Raw genomic sequence first — 26,695 nt, forward strand, 5'->3', positions numbered from 1 at the left:
CTCTTTCTCTGTTTGAAAAGATAAATATGTTGACTTGTATAAAAATAATGCCTTAAATGGAAGTGAATTATCTTTAATTCTTCAAGCTCATATAGTTGGGAGTGTGAACAGGGGCTTGGCCCCTCCTCTGCTGTGTGAGGAGACAGACCATGGCTGATGATCTTAAATGAAGAATATGCCACATGAGACCACCTTCCAAAGATTAGAAGTAGAAACTAAACCAGATATTATTAGGAAATTGCTTTGCTTACTTATGCTAACAGGAATTAACTATTTTTGTAGTACAATGAGTGGTCATCAAATTTCTCTTACAAATAACGTGATTGCAGATTTAAAATTCAATGTTTTCCCGGTAATTTGACTTTAATCCACAAAGTGAGAAAATGCTTGGTTTTCTCATGGGCAATGATTACAGAATTGCACATGGGTAATCGTTACAGAATTCATGCTAAAATGCACATTTAGTTGAGCTAGAACCAAAACACATTCCAAATGATCAAACTTCAAATTCAGTTGTAGGATTCAGGGATCAATTCAGGTGTTTGGTAAGCAAAAGGTTATAATTGCTCATTATAATGGCCTTTTAAAACTTTGGTTTTAATTTAAAATACTGGGAGGAAAGGTTGATTTCTAAAAAAAATGTATTTCTGTGTATTTCAAAGCATTAGCAAGCAATAAATTAAACTTTACAACAGTTTTGCATATAATATTTTTTAATGGTGAGAGGCAGTGATTAAGGGATATGACCAGAATCACACAAGGTGGAATATGCAAAACTGCGATCATCCTCTAGATATCCTGACCTCCTGTCCTGAACTGAACAGAGCTAATTCTTTTCACAGAGAAACCTGTTTATTACTGCCAATAGGCACAACAAATATTGCTCCAGTTCCAGTTTCATACAGAAGACAAAACTTACCAGCTCTGTCTGAGACTAGTTATGTTCCAATGTATTTACAAAAGTAGCTTTTGCTATATTCCTTGACCTTTCCTTACTGAAGAATTTCTGATCACCTCTTCAGACAGCTACTGATTTTCATACTAAAACACAATGAACATGCAGAATCCTTGCCAAATTAAATTTTTAACGTTCAGTTGCAATTTACCATGAAGTTTTTGAGTCATCTCAACATTCATTCTTAAGCATAAACTGAAAAACCCCATTTACTGGAAATATCCTCTCAGAGATGAAATGACACATGCCAGATCCCTGACCTATAGGCATTTGATAAAATTAGGTGATGTCTCTGATGCAGTACAGCTTCTGGAAAAAAAAAAATAGAAAGAAAACACCAGTTGAAAATTTACCTCTGTCAAGTTCAGAGCAGAATAGAGAAAACACTGCTGATAAAGTTCACAAAGCAGAGAGCAGAATTTTAGAAATTGGACCAGTGACCCCACTGAGGATCTCTGGTCTCGCTATGATAAGTGGTGGCTGTGTCTCATCCTATGCTTTTGCTTCTAAACAGTTTAGAGTCTGCGGACACAACTCAACAGAGGAGTCTGGTTTGCATGTCTCATTTCTCTTTTTATTTTTTTATGGAAGCTTTGGCTCCCATCAGATTTATGACAGCGTAAACTGCATGAGGGTTTCAGTGTCTGATAGGCATCGACTGGATCATGGAGTTAATTCTGCAAACATGTTTCCTGTCTGCTTTCTTTCTCTGTGACATTCTTCAAAAGAGACATGGTTTTTTTTTGTTGTTTTTTTTTGTTTGCTTGTGTTTGTGTTTTTTTTTTTTTTTTTTTTTTTTTTTTTCATCTGTTAAGTAGCAAAATCAAGTGACTCTGCTTTGAGGGCTGAGAAAGAGCAATTGCACAATTTTAGAGCAAGGAGTTATTTCAAATAAGAGACAATTAATTGTGAAAGAAGCTACACAGAGTGATGGCCCCAAGATAGCAAGAAATTAGATTTGCTAATTTAGGACATAACTGTCTTGTGTGTACAGACAGTATGGAAAGGCACTGGAATGTGAAATCATCCATATCTTGTTCAGGGTTGATCTGCATCAACTTCGATCCACTAGTTTATGATGGCATATTGATGACTACACAAGACAGGTGATGCCACCCTCTTGTTTCAAACAGACAAGAGCACATATAACAGCTGGCAGTAATTTGTATTCTTTTGGACATACATGGAGAAGTTGCTAAAACACTAAAACAGCATGAAACTTCAACCTCAGGGCTGACCAGTCCTGAGGTTTCCACGGTTTGACTTGAAGCACATTAGAGCTCCTTTGAAGCAAAGAATGGGAGAGACCCATTCTATGACTATGCTCTGTTCCTGTGCTGTATATCTTGGTGACATTTCGAAGTTATTTTTGGAGGAGGGAATAACTCCTTTTAGATTACAAGATAATTACTCAATGGATAGTAGAATTTGTTTTTTCTCATTCAGCGTTCATCTGTTTAGTTCCATAGTAAGTTCCATCTCTCTCTCTATGGATCAAGTATAAAAGTACACAAGTCTTCACTCTATCCCATTCTTTTGTTGTTCTGCCAGTAACAGAAAAGGTGACTTTGTTATCCAGAAAATCACTCTAAGGAATTGATTAGGTTGTATGGGATAAGCTCTCCATCACTAGTCTGCCAGCATCAAAGCACTGTTCCATTGTATTTTTTTTTTTGTATTTTTTTTTTCCCCTTTTAATCCCTCAAGTAGATGTCATGAAAAGGACAAACATCTTTGTGTCCATACTAAATAACAGATAGATTCATTTAGTGAAATTCGGAATTGCCTTGCAAAATTCTTATAAATCTACAATACACTAATTCATGATGCTGATACTTTTGAAAATTTTGAGTAGCATAAAACTGACTCTTATAAAAAGTCCCACATGCTCAAAAATATATTTGAGTGCTTGTATAAATATTAAATAAACTCTTCTAAAGGTGATAGTGCTCCTAGACATTGAATCTAATCTTCTTCACTTCAAGGAACCTGTTCTTGGACAGATATATTTCCAGTAAAACTAGAAATATTGAAGAGAGAAAGAAGGACTGAGAAAGCTCAGTGTAGGTAAAGATGGGCTTCAACTAATATTAGAGAATAGCTGATTTACTATGACTTTGCAAAGTTAGTGAAAGTGTGACTGTGTTTATTCCTAAAAGATGCCTGAAAGGGTTTCTCCTGATTCAGTGTTCCCTAATTTGTGACAAGGCCATCTACATGGCCTCTCACAGACATTTTATGGGTACAGAACATTAATCAGTTTCTGTTTTAATAAAAGATATGGAGTCAGAAAGTAAATAACATGCCTTATATCTCCTCCTGACATTTCATCCACCTATTCAACAGGTATTTATTGCCCAGTTTTTAGTTTTAGATGAGGAGAATTTTAGAGTGCAATGATCAGGACAATAGAAAATCAAAATCTTCACATAAGACAATCCACAAGTATTACGTATTCTTTAACAGATCTTCTGATAAATTGTTAGAATTGCACAGAGTCCTAGATATCCTTAAATACATTTAAATGCATTTACTAGGATCACAGAGGATATAAGCAGGTGTTTCTGCTTCTTTCAAAGCATCTGTAAGACACTGAATGGCTAGATGATTTTAAAGTTTCTTCCAGTTTTGGACATTACGAAAGATATAAAAACAGACAGAATGTTTCAGGCAATCTTGCTTATCTTGACATTGTACTCAAAATCAGAGTTATTAATGATAAAAAGACTTTCAAGGTTAACTGTTCAGTTATTAGTACATCAAAATGGTGGATCAAAAGAATATAAAAGTTATACTGTGTTATATATTGCTGTTCTTTGGAGGTATATTTGCAAATGGGGTAAGCTAGTCACACAAGTGAGGGTCTTGCTATCCAAAACCAATCCAGAAAAACAGATTGCTTCACATTTACCTTAATTCTCTGAATGCATTGACTGACCATTGATGATTTAATCTCTATTACTTTATTATTCACTGCAGAGAGATTACTCATATGCTTATTAACTGATGAATCAGAATATAATTCCATATGCCACACTATTCTAGTGCCTAATTTAAGAGCATATTTTGTATTTGCTAAGTGATTTCTGTTTATTGAAAGATTCCTCTTTGTGAAAACAGATGCCTGCTCTGCTCATCTTACCTCTCCAGTCATTTCTTGAGCATGTAAAATGTTCTGTGAGAATGTAATGGTGATCTTTTTGTCCTTATGAAGACACATGAGGGACTGACCATGGAGGGCATGGTGAATCACTGGTTGGCCACTCCTATCTGTTATGATATTGATGCAGTGCTAGGAAATCCTGAATCACATCTTTGCTCGAGTCTCAGCACTTCTGTTAACAGTGATGTTTTTTTTGCAGAATATCTCATCATCTCATCTTGCCTATCTAGATGATGTGCCTGTGAAATGGGAAACATCAGGAAAGAGTGAAGAGAAGTTTTTACAGATACTTCTGGGCACCATTTGGGCTGGGGTGTTTTAGAAATGGAGTTGGAAAAGAAAACTGAGCAAAGACAGTCCTGGAATCGGGAAATCAGTCTCTCTTCTGGCAGTTGAGGCCAACATTGCATCAATTCTGCTTGCAATGAAGACTGTCTGAAGACAAACAGTCCCCAGCAGGACAATCTCTTACAGACTCAGAGAAACATCTTTCTGCCTCTAGACTATTCTAGACTATTTTGTCTAGAATTGACAAAATGCCTTTTATTGTGATAGATCCCAAGAGATCTCACTTTGGATTCAGCTTTGTCTTAAGCTGACAGGAAGATGAGGCAGAAAAGAATCTGGAATTGTTTTGGTGACTTCTATTAATGCTTTATTTTCAGATTCTTAAATTTGTACATGACATTCATTTCTGAGTGACCTTGTAACCTTTACACTATTAGGGAACTTTTATTAACATATTTTACCTTGTGCACAAAGTCTGCAAGCAGAATTTTATGAAACAAGATGAGTACACTTTTTTTTTTTTTTTTTTTTTTTTTTAACGAGGTAATGTACATAATAGATAGCTAGGACTAAAAGATGACTAAGTTAAGCATGAAAAAGATATTTGGCTCTCAAGTAGAAAATCAGGGAATTTTTTCTAGACAAATAATTGTCAGTCAAGCCAGGAGGGGAGATGCAGCCCTTGTTTGTTCTTGGGAAAGGCTGATCCTTAACCTTTCTCAGTCATGGGCAACAGCACCACAGGACCACAGGTTGTTCTCTGTGTGAGCTTTCTGAACCATTAAACCCTGAATGAAGTGTCATGGCTCAGGGAACAGAGGCCAAGACAGGGCTATGGATTTGGCCTCAGTTTATGCTATCAGTTATGATGTCCAAAGCCCCATCCAACTTGGCCTTGAACACTTCCAGGCATCCGCAGCTCCTCTGGGAACCCTGCCCTGTGCCTCACCACACTCATAGTAGAGAATTTCTTCCTAATATCTAATCTAAATCTACCCTCTCTTAAAACCATTACCCCTTGTCCTATCATTACACTCCCTAATAAAGTCCCTCCCTGTCTTTCCTGTAGACCCTTTCTAAGTATTGGAAGAGCACTAACATGTCTCCCTGGAGCCTTCACTTCTCTGAACTTAACAACCCCATCTCTCTCAGTGTGTCTTCATATGGCAGGTGCTCAAGCCCTCTGATCATCTTTGTAGCCATCGTCTGGACATTCTCTAACAGGTCTATGTCTTTCTTATGCTGTGGGGCCTAGAGCTGAACAAAGTATTCTAGTTGGGTGTTTCATGAGAATGGAGGAGAGGGGGATAACCACCTTCGTTGACCTGCTGGTCACTTCTTTTGATGTAGCCCAGGATATGATTGGCTTTCTGGGATGCGAGTGTGCTCTGCTGGCTCACATTCTGTGTCCTTTTTTCACAAATGCCCCCACGTCCTTCTCCTCAGGGCTGCTCTCAATCCACTCATGGTATTTTTTTATTCATGTTTGGGATTGCCCCAACCCAGGTGCAGAACTTTGCGCTTGGATTTGTTGAATTTATGAGATTTGCATGGGCCCATCTGCCAAGTCTGTCGAAGTCCCTGTGGATGGCATCCCTTCCCTCCAACATGTTGACTACACCACTCAACTTGGTGTCATGTGACACCTATATCTTCCAAGAGCTGAGAGTAAGATAAACCTGCTTGAGTCAATTGTTCTGTTACCCCTTCATTCTGAAGGCTTTCTTTGAACTCAGTGTTAAAAATGTCAATACTCATTGAGTAATGTCAATAGGGAATTAAATGTTATTTTATTCTCTCACATGAGCTGGTGCAACTGAAGCAAACCGAGGATATCTTTTGAAAGAAGAGCAAGAAAGTATAGCTATGACAGGTGAACTTTGTTGCCCTTTCCACACACAATGTTGAGTTACATGAAGCTTCTAACTGCTTAGCTTGATTCTGTAAACTATGTCCGTAGCCTAATAGTTTGTGCTGGTAACAATATTTTTATTTATTTATTTATCATGCAAATGGCAGTAGATAAAAAATGAAGAATGAGCCTCTGCGGAAAGGTTTTCTGAGCTTAAGTCTGCAAGTCAAATCCTCCATGCCTCCATTATGCCTTCAATCAACATCAAGCTGATTCCTCCATCAACAACAACAAAAAAAGTTACACCTTTGTAAATCACTAACACAATTTACACTGGTTGGTGTTTCATGGCAGCCAACTTAAGTTCTCTGTGGATATCCAATTAGTTCAAGTTTAGCATCCTTGACAATAAAAACAGACAGATGATTTTGTTTGATTTGTTGATAGGAGCATTTTAACCTATACTACAAAAAGTTTGCTTTCAGAGTATTGAACCAATCAGATTGGTTAAATCATTACATATCTCCATGTTAGTTGGTATCAGTGTGGCCCATTCTTTTGTGGCAAACACTTGAGTTAGATTTAAATTAAGTTTCTCAGCTAGTAATGGTCAATAAAACCCAGTTCTGAGCCAATGAACAATTAAGAGGCTTTCTGCAACACAAATGAGCCAGAACAACCTCATATTCTTCCTGGCGTCTCCTTATCTCCTTACTTCAGAAGGATTTACTGTCTTTAAAAAAAAAAAAAGGTCTCATAGGTCTATAGGGACCTACAATGAATCTTCACCTGTGCCTCAAGATTTCATCAATACCTATATTCAAATTTTTCTAGGGAAAAAATAAAAATAAAAAAATGGAACTCTAAACTACTCTATATAAAGCATAATTTTAATAAATTATAATAATAAATAAAACATAATAAATATACAATAAAATATTTATTTATTTATTAGATAAATTAATTTCATAATAAAACATAAATTTGTGTCATTAAAAAAACATTGAGAAACATTGCACTATATAGTGCAATGCTGCTGATAAAAGGAGACTCCAAAGTACTTGCAGATCAGTCTTTTCTCATGAAGACATTGAACACAAAGTTCTTTCCACATCCTATATGGATCATCCTGCCTGTTGCTCTAGATATCTTCTAGTTAATTCCAGATAATTTTCAGAAGTACTCTAGAATTCTCTGTGGCATCTTGTGATACACTTGATGAACATGTGCATGGAGTGCTCAAATGAATGAGAAAAAATGGCTTCTATGAATAAACAATAAGTGCAAGTTTGAATAACAGGGTTTCTCGTTTATGTCTTTTCCTTGAGTAATGTCAGAATAGGTCAGTGTGTCACCAAAGAACAGCGATGCAGTTGATAACACTCTGGAAGACATGGTTGTGGAGAATTTAACTGGAATTCTTGACATATATCTACAGAGGATTCAAATCAGAACTGAAATATTTTTTTCTATTGAAATGGAAAATGGTTTAAATAAGGCAAAACAATTATATGTGATTTGGAGAGACACAATAATACGTAAAGTTTATCATTAAAGATTATTAGAGATAAAGATAATAAAGATTATTAAAGATTATTATTATAGAAAAAAAAAAAAACTGCTGCCATGAAATTAAAAATATGTATATATATATTAATCTAGTTACATGATGAAATAAAGTTATAGTAGAAATACAATTGTTTTTACTGAGTAGCTATTGATGTAACTGCATGATTTACCAATAGTCACCAGGAACAAGATTTACATCTAGATTGATAGTTTGTAAATTCAGACTTTATTATAATTTGAATACGACATTTAGCATATTTAAAGTGCTAAGGTCCAAGGCTTATGTTCAACTTGTCACTAACCAACAGCTAGCAACTTTTTTTTATCATTCAATAGAATTGAAAACGCTGTGTCAGTTCTTTTAGCACAGGTGCTGAATGTTTTATTAGTTTCTGAAGAAAACACTTTTATTCATCTGTCAACTTAAAAAAAAAAAAAAGCTGAATGTAATGATACATGCATCACGCATATGCTGACAGTACACATGATGGCTATCAAAATGTTGCTGTCTTATTAATCTTTTCTGTCTCTGTGATGATCTCCACAGTGTCCCCAAATCCCTTAAAATCTTATTAGTATTAGATCTATTTATGTGTACTTAATAAAGTGGAATATATTGACTGTGGTGTTGCATTCACTGGAATGTTCTTCATGCTTTATGTAGTAGAAAAAGAATAATGAGCCATTGATGTATTGGCCAAGAATCAAATTTAACGAAATGTAGGCATTTATTATTTGTTGCAGTGACCTGTGGAGTCAAACTAAATGATAAACTATGTTGGAACAATAATAAAGTTCTTCCTTAACTAATACTGAAAGCAGTTAAGTCCATATTATATATTTTACATAAGTAAATGTAAGGACAGTAAACTATAGGTTGATACTTTCTTCTTTCTACATGACTTCTTTATGGAAACTAAATATGAATGTATATTTTCTCAGCCATTGTCACGTACACTAGGCTTAGAGTAGTGCTCAGAGACAGCACATTACATTATGCCCTTTATGCACATGGACAATTTTAGAAAACTTCTCTCAGCTCTTTTTCCATAAAGACAATAGTGGTAATTGCTTGAGAGTGAAGCATTTTTAGCTTTTTTTTTTTTTTTTTTTTTTTTTTTTTTTTTTTTCTGCCGTAGCTTTTAGATTGTTGCTTTTTTCAGCTCAGTAAATAAAGAACTTGTGATGATTAGGTCAGTTCAAGGGATAAAGTTATCCTGGCATAATTAGCATCTTAAAATGTGCCTTCCAACACAACTGACGTGGGTTTTTCTGTATCCCAAGATGATATGTCTGCTCCTACAAGTTTCCAGACAGTGCAATAGTAACAATATTCACTAGGGAATACAGAAGGAATCTGGCCATGTACACAGTCTATAGCCAGGATCTTGTACTAGACACAGGAAATGCAATGTATGCAAAATCGGAGAAGCAAGCATCCCAGTCATCCCACAGGTGTTGTTCTATTCAGCCCATGAAAGTCTCCAATCATTTAGTTATAAATGGACTAAATTCTGTGATTTATTTATTTATTTATTTATTTTTCAGTTAGTATAGAAAGCAAGAAGGAAGGCAAAGTGACTTTCAACAGTTGTGCTGCATATGGAGATGTACTCCAAGCCAGTAGCATCAAGTTTTTTCATGAAGCTTCTGATGAACTTACAGACCTACTTCAGAAGGTTAGACGCAATAGTGATTTAGAGTAAGATAATATGTCCCTGACAATCCTTTGCTCTCTGGATTTTCTTCTGCCTTATGAGCGCCAACATGGTGCTGTTATTTGGGTGTTACTTTAAACAAGTAACCTGAAGGACTTATGGACGTGTTTTTTTTTTGTTGTTTTTTTTTTTGTTTTGTTTTTTTGTTTTTCCATTTTGTATTGATTTGTACAGTTAGAAGCAAAAAGACATCATATAATACAGGTGACAAGCAGGAAAGCATGAGGAAAATGTTGGAACATAAGTCTGAAAGGTGGTTCTTAATATCCAGCTCTAAACTGACGTATGTCAAAATATCATTAAAATAAAATGATTTTTCAAGGGTTTACTTTAGATAATCCAGTTTTGTAAAGACAAATCAATTTATAGAAAAAAAAATCCCAACTCTATGAAAGCAAAGGGTGTTGTTTTGAGTTAGATGCATATGGATGAGAAGCTGAATCTGTATTTTGTAGCATTTTGGAGATATACATTCATGACATATACAGAAGTAATTTTAGATTTTCAGAGAAGAGGAATGGGCTGGGGCAGCTGCAGTGAGGGGAATCATATTTCTGGTGATGAAAATATCATTTGATCCTTTTCTGAAGGTTGAAGTTTATAAGAGTGTTATATATATGTGTGTGTGTGTATTTATATATATAGGAATAGGACATATTTCAGATAGCTTGTTAAAAACAAAGAACACACAACATGACCAGACCACAAACTACTCTGCCTTCCTGACAAGCTTTGTATTACCACATACTTTGCCAGGTTCTGAGGTGAATTAAATCATTCAAAAAAATTAGGCTGAAACATTAAAAGGAGATAGTTTTGAAAGAAAGCCAGAAATATTAAAGCTACTGTTAAAGCTTGTATAGTCACAGATCTTCCTGGGGAATGAGTGCAGAACATGTGTCCAACATTGAGAGAGGGTTGGCAAAAATATCATATCCTCTTTAAAGAATGAGAAGGAGTTTGGATGGACACTTCTAGGATAGCTACTTACCATGAACCAAACAAGAACCAGTACTTCAAGCACATGCCAAACAGCATAAACAACTGGAGATAATAATATCTACCCCAAACATTTTTTGAGCTGTTACAAGAAGCTGAGATAGAATTTGGAGTGAGGAATAGGATGTATGAAATAAAACTACAAGTAATAGTTTTTCTAGATGGCATGACAGGCAAGGGAAGAAGACCCCTGGGAATACTATTGTATTCAACAGGTCTCCAATATGCATTTTGCTCATCGTGGTATCAACCAGGCGGTTTTAATCAAGATGCTCAATATTCCAAAGATTTTGAAAATTGATTTTGAAAATTGTTAACCCACACAGAGTCATAATGCAAAGGCATCATCTGGAACAGGTGAAACTTGTACAAGTATTATACAGAATAAGCATATTTGTTACTATTGTTTACTTGTTGCAGTAGTTTACTAAGGTTAATCAATCGCTCTCCTTTGAGGATACGCACTTATGACCTGAGAGCAGGACTCGAGATGAGCATGAGAGGAAACGAAGGCTTCCCTGTTCCACTTGCATAATCTCCTAATGATCTGGGAACTGAGGACACAAGCACTCTTCCAATGAATGTTTCTGTTGCAGGAGGGAAGTCATGAGTTTTCAATTGCAGAATATTTGTCAGTGTTTTATTTTATTTACTATCACACTCCTGAGTTGTAAAACTGACTCATGCTAAAGGTATGATTGAATGGGAACTGACCTTTTGAAATAAAACTTATCTAAAAGAATGAAATAATATATATATATATATATATATAATTTATCCAGAGAAGCATTCAGAGATATCTGCAAAGAGTGAAGCTGGGAGAGTTTCAGCATATGACCCCATCCATTTTTTCAAACCAGGTGGTGTTGAGGAATATAAATGTTCACAGGGACCAAGCAAGGTAATGATGCTGAGAGAATAAACTGGGGGTTCTGCCGCTCATATTTTTTAAGGGTTAGAAAAGAGCAGATTAGTGTATTAGTTTTGATTTTAATAATTTATTCTGCCTGTACAGTTTCTTGACGTTTCTTCTGTTATCTCTTCTGTGGAAATCAGAAAAGCTGAATGGTAGTGCTCCATCAATCTGCTCTATAAGCTCTAAAAACTCATGGATCAATGTTATATGGCTATGGGATCAAAGGCAGAGTTTCTGAACTCGTCTACAGGAACATGAGCTGTAATGCACAAGGGAGAGTCTGCAGACCCAATGATTCGTGAGGCAGAGCTCATGAGTCAGTAGAAGTTTCCTTTTCTGATATAACACGCAAGCCCTTAGACAACTGTCTTTTCTTCTTTTCTTTATTTTTTTTTTAACAGTAAAACTGCATTTATATTGGTGATGTAATTTCTCTCTCTCTCTCTCTCTCTTTTTTTTGTGTGTGTGTGTTTGTTTTTTTTTTTTTTTTTTTTAAACATAATTACATGATAAATCTGGTAAATGTTAAGTGGGTCCTCAATAGAATTAAGCAGATTTCCCTATCTAACGATTTGGCTTTAAGAATTATTTAGTCCATCAACTTCAGCATATTTTTATATGTTAAAATAATAATAATCATCATCATCATCAAACGTAACTATCAAAACTAAAAACTTCCAAATCTCCTTCCCCAGAATAAGGTAGCTATTTTAGATCATACTTGATCTACAACATGCAACACACAAGTTTGTATACAAATGGTAAGATGAGTTTTCAGATAGCTTGTACTCCTCATTATTCAATCATGTATAATGGAGTTTCCATCATTCCCAAGTATTGCACATTTTACAATCATAATCTCTGTTTTGTTAAGTGGAAAATAAAGTCTGAAGGAAGAATAACTAAAAGATGCTTGATAATATAAACTAAAGGTTCAGTCCATGTGCAGCTGTAATCAGGATTCCTGCAACAGCCACTGCAAAAGACTTGACTGTCTGAAAGTTGCCTATGTCTAATTATTAATAAATATTCTAATTAAGAAGCTCCCACTTGGTATTGTTGCCCAAGGGCCACTTTCCGGAAGGACAGAATTTCTTTCAGTAGAGGACAGTAAGATTTACCACTGTAAAAGGATCGGTTCACCTAGAACTATTTTAGAAAGTAGGCTTTCCTCCATCTCTTTATGAAGATCTTATTTTCCTTTTTAATGTCTTTCTCCTATCAAAACATCTCAGAATGATGTAGAACTAATACAGTATGTCATTAAAAAAAAAAAAAAAAGGAAGTGACTAGAATTTGGATTGTCATTTGTTTGTCACCCCACATCCTTCTCAGTCATCTCAAAACCTCCTTCTGTGAAAATTGTCTTGTGAAATGAGAGAAAGAGCTAAGGAAAAAGAAAGAGGTAGCATCTCCTCCTCTTCAGCTTACTTTGATTCAATAGAAGGAGGAGGTGACAAGTACAACAGGATGTTGAAGGAAGACAATTGTTATTGCAACTGAAAAGTGCTTGGGGTCATTCCAAGGCTCTGCTACAGATTTACTCCATAAACATGGGGAATACACTTGATCTCCCAGTGTCTCAGTTTCCTGTCTATAGCAAAAGTAGATGATATGCTAAGAATGAATATGCTAAAGACAGCTTAAATCATGAAAAAAGGCTACAGAGGTGTGTTTTGTATTTATTTTATTTTATTTTATTTTATTTTATTTTATTTTATTTTATTTTATTTTATTTTATTTTATTTTATTTATTTATTTATTGGGAATACTGCCATCTATAGAGTGGTTCTGAAGACTATTTTATCCAACTGTGCAGCATGTTTCTCACTTCTCCGATCTAGTTTATTCATAGAATCATAGAAGGGCTTGGGTTGGAAGACACCTTAAAGATCGTGTAGTTCCAACCCCCTGCCATGGTCTGGGACGCCACCCACTAAATCATGTTGCTCAAAGCCCCATACAACCTGGCCTTGAACACCTTCAGGGATGGGGCATCCACAGCTTCTCTGGGCAGCCTGTTCCAGTGAACAGGTGAGTTTTTATTACCTGACAAAAAATAAATAAATATATATATATATGACAAACTAGATTTACCAGATACAGTAAATAAGTGGGTATGGTATGGTATGGTATGGTATGGTATGGTATGGTATGGTATGGTATGGTATGGTATGGTATGGTATGGTATGGTATGGTATGGTATGGTATGGTATGGTATGGTATGGTATGGTATGGTACGGTAAAAAAGTACTAAAAAAGTACCAGTGATCCTCATTTTTTTTTGGCAGTGAAAACTATACACGTTTTCTATGCAGCCTCTCATACAGCGACTGACAGCAGGCTTGCTATTCCCGCACCCATTAGGAGCGAGCAGCCCGCAGCTCCCCGCCTCCTTCCCAGGGCCCACAGCCCGCCACTATCCCCCCCCCCCCCTCCTGCATCAGCTAAAATGAACAAGCTGAAGGACAATTTTTTACATTTTTATTTTTTCCCTCCGGCTGCCCTTGGGCTTTTCCCACGGCAGAGCACGGCCTCATCCTCGGCGGTGGTGGGGTGAAGGAGCGGGGTCGGGAGTGCCCTGCGCCCCCATGAGCGCTCCCCCCAGCCGGGAGGCTGAGCAGCCGCAGCCTTTGCAGGGGCAGAGCTCCACTTCTCTGTTCTGCTCTTCAACGCCCGGGAGACAGATTTCGCCTCCCCTCTCATCAGTCAGGCACTTCGGTGAAGTCCAGCAGGTCGCGCACGCAGCACGACGCCGAAACACCTTGGCTGAATATTTCGGGGGTGAGGGGATTACGGTGCTATTGATGCTCATCTCGCCATTCCAGAGCTGAATTGCTTCCTCGACCTCTAGTTATGCAGTAACAAGGGGAAAATTTCCTGAAATTAGACTACTGCAGGAACTCTGGTTTTAGTCACGGCTGTCATCCGAGAAACAAATTTCCAGGCATTTTTAATCTAATTCACTTAATTTTTGTGTAACTGGATTAGAAAATGTGATTAAGCATCGCAGAATCTTCACCGTTGAGCCTGCCTAACCTTTAGCGAAACATGAAACAAAGAAACTTGTTAGAAGGGGAAATAGTGAAATCATCTGCAAGGACTGGGTACAATCGTTAACTTTTGAGCAGGAGGACCAGAGGCACAGAAAAGCCCCCAAAAAATAGGTGTGTGTGTGGGAGGGGGGGAAGGAGGAAAAGAGAGTAATGGCGTTGTTCGATCCAATTCTTGCCGTGATTCTTTGGCAGGTACTTCAGGGCAGTGCTTGGTGAGATACCGAAGAGGTGTTCGCAGGAACCCGCGGGTCCCACACCCACCTTCCCCGCGTTTCTTTCCCTGCTGCCCACGGATCTTTTTAAGGCAGGGAGAACTCCGTGTCGAAATCCTTGGCTGTGGCAGTGACCCCAGCTCCTAGGAATTAGCCCCTGGGGTGCCCGCCCCTGGGGTGCCCGCGCTGAACAGTCGCAAGCACCCTCGGTACTTGCTTGGCGGGGGGGGCGACACACACGATTTTTTCCCTGGGAACACACACAGCTTCAACGAAAAAGCAAAGGCTGGCGAACACCCCGCTTAAAATAAATCAATCGATGAATAAATAAATAAATAAATAAGATCATCCGACGGCGCGCCCCGGGCACGCATCCCGGCGGGGATGGAGACCTGCCGGTGTTAGAAAAGGACCGTGTGAGCCTAAAAGCTCCGGCTATGGGGTGGGGGGACTCGGCGGTGAGGGAAGGGCCCCGGGGGTGACTGTTCCCCAGCTCCCCGCTCCCGAAGCCGCCGCTGGCCGCCTGCTCTCCTGCCTTGCGAGGCGGAATCACGCTGACGACGGGGCCCTGATCCCCGCAAAACTAACTCATTAATATAAATCAAATAATGGAAGGGGGGGGGGGGGGGGAATGGGAAAATTAGGGGGGAGGCAGGGTGCGCGTCTGCTCATGAATTAAATATAAGTCTCTGACTGTCCTGAACAAAGCGACCGTCCCCTTGGGAAGGGTGACGTCTCCCCAGTAACGTGATTGCTTCTTCGGAAGCAGAAACGTGTAAACGCTATAAAACGCGGCGGCGCGGCGGGCAGCTCAGATCGTGCGGCGGGACGGAGCTCTCCTCTCCTCTTCTCCTCCTCCTCGTCCTCCGCCGCCGTCCCCTGCAGCCTCTCAGCCCGACAGCGGGGCAGGGCGCAGGTCGTCGTCCCCAGCAGAGCAGCGCAGCGCAGCGCCCTTTGCCCGCTCAGCCAGCCCCACCGACGGACTCGCGGCTCCGTGAGTAACTTTCCCTCCACCGCAGCGGCAACTTCCCGGCGGGTGAGGAGGGTGGCCCCGGCCTCAGTCTCCTTCTGCCCTCTCGGCCCGTTAGGGAAGCAGCGGAGAGCGGATCTGACCGCCCTGGGTAGCCGGGCGTAGCCTTAAATATGTATGGGTAACCTTAAACATATATGGTGTATACACACCATATATATCACCATATATATTTAAGGTTTCAACCTCTACGTCCCGAGAACCTCTGCCCTCCGCAGCTTTGGGGGCTTCTTCCTCTCCCTTCCCCTCTGGCATCTCCCCCGCCCCGTCGACGCCGCTGCTGGCAGCATCCCTCTCCCCTCGGGGACCCCGCGCAGTGCGGAGCGGGGTGATGACGGCTGCGCTCTTCCCTCCGCAGGTGGCGGCCATGGAGCACCGCGGCGCCTCCCCGCTCCTCCTCGCCCTCGCCCTCCTCAGCGCTCTCTGCTGGCGGGCAAGGGCGCTGCCCCCCCGGGGGGCCGCTTTCCCCGCCGTGCCGCGGTAAGGACCGGGGATGGCTGGGGGCTGCTCTGCTTGCTCGGGGATGGGACCCCGAGAGGTCACCTGGGGCGTGCTCGGAGCTGAGGCTTTGGTAAAACGTGGCTAAGGGAGCCCGGTCTTGCCTGGTCTTTAAAAGCCCCCCGAGGCACACACGCATCTTCAGAGGCACCGTTGGCAATGCCGCCCCATGAGCCGAATAGCGGTGACCGCTGTACTAGTGAAAGGCGTAGAGGATATAGGCTAAAACGTGCTCTGGGGAAGAGTGGGTGCCCGGCAAAATACTCTGCTTTTCTTGTGGGAAAGCCCCTTCATTTCCACAGGTCTGCTAAGTGGATGGCTGAACTGCTGTCTTTTTTCTTTTCAAAAGCACAGACATCCATAGGAAAAAAAAAAAAAGACATTAAAAAATCCCAAATCATGAATGAGGGGGACATGGTCTGCACGGATCAATATGTAGGTTTTGTACCACTACGTTTTGAATTGCTGAAGTTTTTATTAGTTATCTAACTAAATTAAATCAGGTGTTATAAAGAGGCTCTACATGTTGGTTGGAGGAACATAAAGTGTGAAAACAATGTAGAAAATGCAGTACAGTGATTTATTTCCAAGACTTGAGTTAGTTTGTTTTACACAGTAAAAACTTTTTATTATTATTATTATTATTTTTTAAACCAGAGAGGTCTTACATGCCTCAAATATGTAAGTCACATTAATAACTATAATAACTGTAAGCTCATGAGGAAATTAATCTTTTTCAGTTTTCACATGTGCTTTTTTTCGCATCATCACACACAAGGGCTTACCATAGGAATAGTAGACTTGTGGCTGCCACAGAACACAACAGCAGATAGACCAAACATCTGATGCCAAACAACTGCTAGTCAGTCAGGTTGTCCTCGATAAAGTATGACATATCATAAGAAACAGCAGTCTAAACAAATGGGAAAAAATGTAAATGTGAATCAGTTTATACAGAGCACATGCAGTGATACATTTGAAAGGTTTGTGAACAGTTTTTAACTTGCAACTAGTAAATTAATTTAAACAGAGGAGAATAAAAAAGCATTAGAATTACGTGACTGCACTTCATATTTGGTTTGAAGTTCTGGAGGGTGTGTTTGTCTTCCTATAGAGGAAGCCTAAGAACTGTTTCATATGCACTTCAGTGTTTAAGTCTTAATTGGAAGGTAAGTACTTTACAGGAACTCTTTTCACTTTGCATGGGCAGAGGTAGGCAACTTCATTCCTTGTTCATATAAAATATAGCTGTTATGAAAAGTGTTTGCCACTTGAGCTGGAATTGCCATCACTGGAATGCCAGTGATGCAGCTGGAATTGCCTGTTCACTGGAACTAATTGTGTGCAATGACAATATATTTCTCAAATGCACACATTACAGAGAAAGGAGATCTGTTATGCTAGTTACTTTATCACTGAGCATGGATTAAACCTGAAAGTGATTTTTGTTTTATCCAGACTACTTTAAACTGCCTTACAGATTAAAGAAGTAGGTGCATTTTACCACAAAACAGAATGCTAAGTTACAATGAAACGCTGCATATCCTCAATCAACTGCACTTCATGTGGTTTTCTTCTCCAACAGATTGGGAAACAGAATGCCATTTGATGCAGCCAGTGAACCTGACCGTACCCATGGGTCTTTAAAGTCTGAATCAGACATTTTGCAGAACACACTACCTGAAAATGAGAAATTCTATTTTGATCTGTCCAGAATTATTGATAGGTGAGTTTCTTTATTGTCATAAATGCAAATGTTGATACATTGCTTGAATTATGCCAAAAAATCTGTCACCTTTTTCAAACAGATATAGGAAAGGAAGAATCAATTATTGAAAAAAGAACACGCGCCCTCTGGTTGAATATTTGTTGCAGTAGAAATGTATGAAGAAATGTTGATGGCATTGCCTTTCTGGCATGATGAGTTCATTCACTTCCCAGAAAGGGTATACATATTGTGAAAATCTGGAAGTTGTTTTATGAAACTAGCTTAATTTAATATGTACAAGAGATAACTTAAGGAAAGCAGTATGTTTACAAAATGAACATTATCAAAATGATATAAACCCAGGTTGTATTGTAGAGTTTATTTATTGTCCATTTCAGAAATGCAAGGCATGCTGATGGAATTTTCACCAGTGTCTACAGCCATCTTTTGGCTAAACTTGCTGTGAAGAGATATCTGCATTCGCTTATTAGAAAACGAGTTAGGTGAGGTGACACTTACATTAGGTAGAGTTTTTTCCTAGCTGGCTTCATGCTTCATTGGCAATTTTTCACCCTTCTGTACCTAAGTTCTCATTTTTGCAATTTAGAGGTAATGAAAGGGCGATTGATATAATAATGGGGGAGTCAAAAATCCTATATTGTAAATTAGTGGGTTTTGTTACTGAATTGGATGCATACATTGCTATTTATTTCTGATACAGCTGTGAGGGATATAGCAATAGGGACTGCACATAGCTGTTAATAAATACTGGTAACAGTATAATGATTACCATGCCAATTTGCTTTTTTTTTTTTTTTTTTTTTTTTAATAATGATTTTACTGGCTTGGTGAATGACTGGAAAAAGTAAACAAAAGCTGAATGATTACTCAACACTTATGTAACAACAGGGGGATATTCAATGAAATTAAGAAACAACTGGTTTACATTGACAACAAAAAGGGATGATCTTTTTGCTACTGTAGAAACTATTGCCAGAGCACTTTGGGAGTTCTGCATTGTAGAAGGACTCAAAAAAGAATGAGGCAAATCTGTAGACAAGAGGTCTGGACACAATTTTAAAGCACGGAGTTCATGAACGAATGGTCTCAGGGTGCTGAGAAGGATCACTCTGTACTTCTCTTTCTTTCAATATTCCTAGGCAGCAGCTATTGGGTACTCTTGGGAACAGAATAATAAGATACTTTGGTCTGACCCAATATAACAGTTCCTATTACTAACTACTTACTGCTTAAAAGCAGAGTGAAAATTAGGTCCTCCATTTTGACCTATTTATGTCAATGCTGCCTTTGTTCCAGAACTTATAGGGCCGGTTTCTCTTATGCTATAACATAGATCACTGATATCAGAACACCCTGAGGTGTCCCAAGACCACGCATGAAAAATATACCTTCAAGTTTGGATTTCACAAATTGTGTCTTGTCTTCTGATACTTCCTTAAAACAGACATTTGCAACTATATATGTAATGTTACGCTCTCCCTTTCCTCAGAGGCAGGTTCAGTCCTCACTGAGTTAAACGTGAACAGAGACCTGTCCTTTTAAGAGGTTACTTCACGTTGGTATTGGACTAAAATGTATTTAAGCAAATGAAAGAGAACAGAATAAATTCTTTTTTATTATTATTATTTATTTATTTATTTAAAAAAAAAGAGTGGTGGGGGCTATGAGAACACATAGGACAAAACTGTAAAATTCTTGCACAGCCACTTGATCCTGCAGACTTCCTGTGACCGGAGCTCTGGAAGTCATTGAGAATTGAGAAATCGGTCCTTGTTACTATGATACAAATAAAGCAATGACTTTTCAAGAGCAGAAAGATCCAAAGTCGTAGCTGTAAATGAAAGCTGAAATGAAAATTAGATTTTATTTAGCTCGACATTGTAAAGTTTATTTTATTTATTGAATAGTATCTTCTTTTAAACTGTTATTGTCTATTAATTTTTCCTTCACGATTGTTGTATGTTGCCAGTTCCCAGGACAGTCCTGTCAAACGCCACTCTGATGCTGTTTTCACTGACAACTACAGCCGCTTTCGGAAGCAAATGGCAGTGAAGAAATACTTAAACTCAGTTTTAACCGGAAAAAGAAGGTACTACAATAAAGAAAATATATTTTTTTCCATAGCTGTATAGTACTAAACATAAAAGGTTTATGGCCACTTATATATACATATGGAAAAAAGACAAATGACAATGAGCAGTAATGACTTTTTAACATAGTTTATAACATGACTTTCAAATACAGACAGCATTTTTTTCCATTCTGAAACAGAGGCTTCAATCAGATTAGAGTAAAAGAATGAAGAGGAGATAGCATCTAGTAATCTTAAAAAGCTTCTGACATATTCTTAAATTGATTTTATGTGTAAAACAAAAACAAAAACAAGAAAAAACTTTTAAGGAAGAAATCAGAGCTATGACACATGAACAACTTTTTTTTTTTTTTTTTTTTTTTAAGGGAGAAACAGTATTTGATGGAAATCTATCTTTAAGTAAATACAAAAAATTTAGAAGACCCCAAAAGATCATATGTCCTTAGGTGATAAATGCCAGTATGTTTTTTAGGGCTTATTCTCTTGTATATTCACTCAGACAAACTCTTCTAAATATCTTGTCTTTTCACCTCATCTAAATGTGCTATTTCATGTTATTCATAACATTTCTGTATAAGTTTAACAAAATGTACAATAGATAAAGTTAGTACAAGGCTTTGCTTCTCGTTTGCTTTTTCTTCTGAAGGTAATAAAACTTGTTTTTGATCCACAACAGCCAGGAAGAGCTAAACCCCTCTAAACTTCGTGATGAAGCAGAAATTCTTGAACCTTCCTTTTCAGAAAACTATGATGATGTTTCTGTAGATGAGCTGCTGAGCCACCTCCCCCTGGTATGTCCAGATTTTCTTTCCTTATGCTATTAGCTAACTTTCCCCATAAAGTGAGATCAGTCATACATGAAATGTGGCACATCCGAAAAGCAGAAAAATCCATGTTCCATAAAATGCTACTTCTTTCTATAGGGATTGTGTGTGAATATAATAATCATTTTACTAAGAATAATTAAAATATCCCATGATTGCTGTTATTGAAAGTTCCTGGTTAAATGGCACTGTTAATAATGTACCTAACTCACTTGGGTGTTTCAACCTTTATGCACTGTGGCATAAAATCAGAATTGACTCATTTTTAATTACAAAGATTATTATTTCTTCAGAGAACATATTCAGTGATACGTCTTTTAATTAAAAAAAAAACCACAAAAACTACTCATTTTGTTTAACATCATCTACCTCATTAAAAGTTGCCTCTAGAACTAAGAGAATCAGCAATGTGAACCCTAAGTGTTAAGAAAGTTCTTGGCTCCCATCTGAAATGTGCTGTAGATGGATCATCAGGCAGGCAAATATTGCAGTTATTGTTTTCCTTTTAGCTGTTATTATTTTTCAAAGCTCATTCACAAACATTTATTTGATTTACTTATGCGTAAATCCTTTTACATCACAACACTTGCAGGGACATAAAATTGAAAGGGTAATGTAAAAACTTAACGGGCTTGTTATTCTTAAAAGTGTATTAAGGAATTGTTAATAGTTTTGCTGCTGTTGTTTTTGGGTGTTATTTTTTACCATTCAGCTGTGTCAGAGCTACAAGTAAGATGAAAACTATAATTCTGAAGATAATATTTTCAAGGAAATAAAAACCAATTTTCTCCAAACTGTTATTTACTTCAGAGAATGAAAGAAAATTTTCTTTTACTTTCCGTAAATTTGGCTATTCCTCTAAAGGTCCCAAATATTAGAAAGGACAATAACGGCTTATGCTTGAAGGAACAGAATTATTTCTATTTGATGGGATTCAGAAAATATTCTTTCTGGACAATGTTATTCAAAAAATATCTGCTTCTGGATTATGCAGTGGTTTGATGGTATTCACTTAGAAATATTTTTGGTCCTTTTTTATTGACTGTACTGCGGATTCAGATCTCCCTATAGATAAAAAGTTTACTTAATATTGTCTGTTATTGGTCGTTTTATCATGGTGCCCAGTTCTTGACAGAGTGTGTATCAAGCAGCCTGAATTCTATCTGTCTGAAGGATGCAGAAATTTTCAAAGAGAGCTGTTCAGCACTGTAGGACAATGTGCAGTAACAATTTTACAATAAAACTTCAAACTTTATTCTTGGTGCTACAACCTTGTCTGCCAGTTGTAATGACCATCAAGCTCCTGTGAAGAGTACCTTCTCAGTCCTAAACACAGTAGCTGTTTTTTACCATTGTTAATTTTTGTCTCCTGTCTGCTTTTATATACCTCATGATGCAATTGCTTACCAAAATGATTTTTCAAACATATTTTTCCTTTGCATTTCAGGACCTCTGAAAGACACCTGGTAAAGTCTACAACAAGAACACGTTACTTTTGAGTTCCACATAGTATTTCAAAGAGATGACTTTAGTCATCAAACCAGAACAAATATGTTGTGAAGTGAAAGTTGTGATATATTTGTTTCTTATGTAATAAAAGTTGATATTTACATTGTAAATACTACTCTAGAGTTCTCTACTGAAAGCTGTACATATGGATGCCAGTTAAACTCATGAAAAGTCTGTGAGTCCATATGCTGTAAATCCTTTACTTCAATAAATTCATTTGAAAAAGAGCGCACAGCTGAAAAGAGCTCATCATTACTACTTAATTGGCTTACTTTAGGTGTGGTACAAAGTCAGATAAGACTTTATGATAAGATGGATACATGTGCAGACAGCTTCATAAACAAGTTTGAAAATGTGAGGAAAAGAATGTGTGAAGGGTCTAAAACTGCATTATAAAAAATTCTGAATTTTATTACTGAGCAAAAAAGTATGTTTTTTAATAGCAGCTTGTCAATCAGATAAAATGAAAAAAATATTACAAATTATTTGACCTTTGAGAGCATCTTTACTTTTTACTCACATTTTTAATAGTTCACAATATACAGTTTATATTAGGACCAGAAATGTATCCCATGTTTTTAGTGATGTTTTGAATGCAATACTTTGGAACTGCCAAAGCATATAAAGAAAAAAGCTGTCCCTCTTCTTGTTTGATGTCTAAAGTCACTGGTTATTCTACATTTGGTTGTATGTAGTTTTGATGATGAAATTATTCCGTATATATAAAAAAAATCTGAAGAAACTTTACTATTTTTTCAGAATGAATGTAACTTACAAAATATGCAGACAATAAATCATTTTATTATCACGGCAAACTTATTGGTTTGAATTAGTGCTACAGTTATCTGAAAGGGTAGAGGTCCCAGTTAGTTCTGTCTCTACTATATTAGTAGAGGAAGATATTTATACACTGAGGTATGCTATAAATATTGTTTTGTTAAATTAAAAACACTAAGCAGGTAAACTATACAGAACCATATTTTAGTAAGAAACTGGAAATTTGAAGCTGATTCACAGTTGATATGAATCAGAATTCAGTTGTATTTTGTAAAGATTCTAGATTTAAGTAATTGGATCATTTCCTAAAGAATTATATACTTCCAGCAGTATGTAAAGCTGTATACACAAGTTATGAAATGCATATTCATGTATGATACTAGAGTTCCTATGAACACCCTCTCATATCCTAAAACGAGAAAAAAATTGAAGTAAAAAAAAAATCAGACCTACCTACAAAGTTCAATGTGGACTTTCAAGTGTATTTATATATCACACATGTGGAACACATAGAGGTCAAAATGATTTACAAGTTTCACTTAGAAGTTTACTGTTCTAATTTAAAAGGAAGCTTCACACATGATAAAATTTTAAATTTATGGGGACTAGTTCTCATAAATTTGAAGCCTTCTGGTTTACATTTTTTTTTTTTTTTAATATTGGCATAAATATATCAAGTGAAAACCAGTTTGCACATATCAGGTGTTATTATTGCTGTTTCCACCTACTGTGGACTGAACTAATTTTATTTTAAACCAGTGAATGGTTCTCAAAAGTTAGACATACAATTTTAAAGCCTTGTCTTGAAAACTAGTCTTCTACTGGTTGTCTACTCTCACTTCCTATCTCATTATGAAAATTTGAGTGGAAAATTGCCTTTGAAGATACTTGAAGCACACTAATAGATGGATGGTGTAGTAGTATTTAACTGAGAATTTTCTTTGGTGTAGTTTGAACTTTATTAGGATTTCTGTGTTAACATGTATTTTAAAATCTTAATGACAAAAAAAAAAATAGAAAGAAAAACTATACATTGTCTTCATACACAGAGCTTTTTGTTTAAATACATGTAACATTAAGATCTCCTCCAATACTTTAAATGGACTTGATGGACTTGAGGGACTAATGAAAATTTCTTCTACACCTGAAAATCTAAGACAAAATTTCTGTTTAAAAATATGAAAATGGGTAGCTTGGGTCCTAAGCATAAATATGACTTAATGCATATGGTATTTCTTTTGGGAAAAGGTGTGTGTATGCAGGAAAACTTTACATGCTTGCCCTTACTTCCCACTGGAGGTTTTTCATTAGGTTTGTGACTGACACAGAAGGCTGACATTTCCTTGGATACATCAAACAGGATGGACGGCCTCCTGCCTCTCCTGCTGGCTTAGGCAACTGCAGTATTTTCAGCTTTTCTCCATTCTGCTTTGGAACAGTCACATCACTTGCCAGATTGACAATCTGGTTTAGGATTAGAAGTAGAAAAATAGATACTGCTTGTTTACATCAGCTTTTAAAAAAGCTTGAAAAATAATTTGATGTGTTTTCTACTTCTGAAGTAAACAAAGAGGGATTTTTTTCTTCAGTTTTATACACAGGTATATGCAGGCTACTTATTAGGAAAAAACTTTCCCTCATATCATAAGTATTTTCATTAACAATTGTTCAAAATATTAAATACATATCTATAACTAAAAATATGAAATAAATACAAATATTATTATTCAAAAATTAAGCCGAAAGTTGCATTATTCTAGCATGGGAAAAAAAAAAAAAAAGTTTATTTTATCAAAATTTTATGGTGAGAATAATGTCCTCCATAGAGCACGGTTTGGGTAAAAAAATGGGAAATGTTTCAACAATGAAGGAAAAAAAAATAAAAAAGAATAGAAAAGATCTTGTCCTCTCCCACTGAGTGTATTATTTGATCATAGATGCAGTTTTATACAGGATAGTATGAAGATATTTGTGCATGAGTTTGGTGCTTAAGATACATTTTCAGAACTGGCCTGGACATTTAAAAACCTTATTTCACATTTGCTTTCAGTGAGATGACAGCTTCTAGGAAACTAAGTTGCTTCCAAACACAGGATATATCTTTTTTTATTATTATTTTTTTTAATGTTGATCCTACTGTTTTATAGCTGTCAAGTTAGAAATTTGTTCCTGTACAGCCTCTTTTTGGCATGGGTGCAAAGCAGAAGTGAAGCTAGAAAAGGTCATTTTCTCCTATTATTAGATTACTGGATCAGGGAAAACTTATCTATTTAGGAAATGTAAACAACAGATTTTTTTATTTTATTTCTTTTTTTTTTTTTTTTCTTTTTTTTTGCCAATGGCATATAAAATAGACAGGCTAGTCTTTGGGTAGGACAAAGACAAAATTTTTTCTAGTTGTTCTTGTTAAATTACCTGTTAGTGTTGGTGTCTTACCTGTTAGTGTTGGTGTCTTACTAAACATGCGTCAGGCACATCAACTTTTCATAGAGGAGAAATCAGCTGCATGAAGTCTGGATGGTTCCTAGCTTATTTCATATACTACTGAGTTGTTTTTTACTTGAAGCATTCACAAGTATGTTTAACAGATGCCTTGTTGCCATTTGCTGGTATTCTAACACAGCTTTTTATTATTGTCTTTCAGCCGCCCCCCCTTCCCTTAATCACAGTCAGAACATCTGCACACAGTTTTAAGTAAGCAATTCTGCCTCTTATTAGGGAGTATAGAAAGAAAACTGCTATATTTTAGGAAGATTCTTCATGACAAAGCTGGGGGTATACCATTTATGCAAAAGAATGAATCTTGTTTAAAAGGTTTGAAAAATTCTAGATTTGGTGCTGGTGATTCCAATCTTGGCTGGTGATTTCTTTGAGAGCAGTACCTCACAGTCTGCTTACAAAGCTTATGGGCAAAGTATACAGGTTCCAGAAGGTAGGTACTTTCTTCTTGATAAATGAGCCATGTAAACATGAGAAAAAAAGACATAATAGGTATTGAAATATCACAGACAATATAGAAACCGTCTCTTCAAAAATGTACCTAATATTAAACTGAGTTCATATATGGCTTTTTGTTTCATGTAGATATAAGATTCTTGCTTTAAGAATAAAGAGAGTCGGCTTTTGCTGTCAGAGGACCTAGATCAACCAAGTCCATTCATTAACCTAAACTACACCAGGAACGTAGTTTAGTTGTTTGTCTCATCCTTCTGCTATTTCTGATTCTAGTGTCTGTACTTGTTGGGAACCTCATTCCAATCAATGCCTGGATGTTTGAGAAACCATTTATTACTATCCTAACATCCTCATCGTAAGAGTACCATTACTCTTCTCATTCAAATTTTGAGGGCCTCTCCTGAGGGCTGCAGAAGAGTTGATTTTTCAGACTGAGGAATTTTTGTTGCTTCTCAAACACTTCCAGGTTTCCAAATAGAATCACCAATGGTGTGAAATATGACAGCTTTTCCGGGACAGGCAGAAGGAGAAACACTCAATCCAATCTAAAATG

At 37.1% G+C, this 26,695-nt stretch overlaps 1 protein-coding gene across 3 annotated transcripts in view; it reads left to right on the forward strand.

The window, feature by feature from the left end:
- The window catches only part of VIP (vasoactive intestinal peptide), a 48,783-nt gene extending 26,146 nt beyond the window's left edge, over nt 1–22,637 (forward strand). Inside the window, exons 1-7 of one of the 3 annotated variants that reach the window (XM_027454372.3) lie at nt 15,422–15,722; nt 16,117–16,238; nt 17,842–17,982; nt 18,363–18,467; nt 19,955–20,074; nt 20,754–20,868; nt 22,349–22,637. In XM_027454372.3, the coding sequence (XP_027310173.1) occupies nt 16,126–16,238; nt 17,842–17,982; nt 18,363–18,467; nt 19,955–20,074; nt 20,754–20,868; nt 22,349–22,357 (603 nt within the window). In that variant the 5' untranslated portion in view covers nt 15,422–15,722; nt 16,117–16,125 and the 3' untranslated portion in view covers nt 22,358–22,637. Of the gene's footprint in view, nt 1–15,421; nt 15,723–16,116; nt 16,239–17,841; nt 17,983–18,362; nt 18,468–19,954; nt 20,075–20,753; nt 20,869–22,348 lie in introns of those variants that run through there. The other 2 variants (XM_038177230.2, XM_038177229.2) reach the window with 2 other exon arrangements.
- The last annotated feature ends 4,058 nt before the right edge of the window (nt 22,638–26,695 follow it).

Source organism: Anas platyrhynchos, chromosome 3 (assembly GCF_047663525.1).
Source record: "Anas platyrhynchos isolate ZD024472 breed Pekin duck chromosome 3, IASCAAS_PekinDuck_T2T, whole genome shotgun sequence".
Lineage (NCBI taxonomy): Eukaryota > Metazoa > Chordata > Aves > Anseriformes > Anatidae > Anas > Anas platyrhynchos.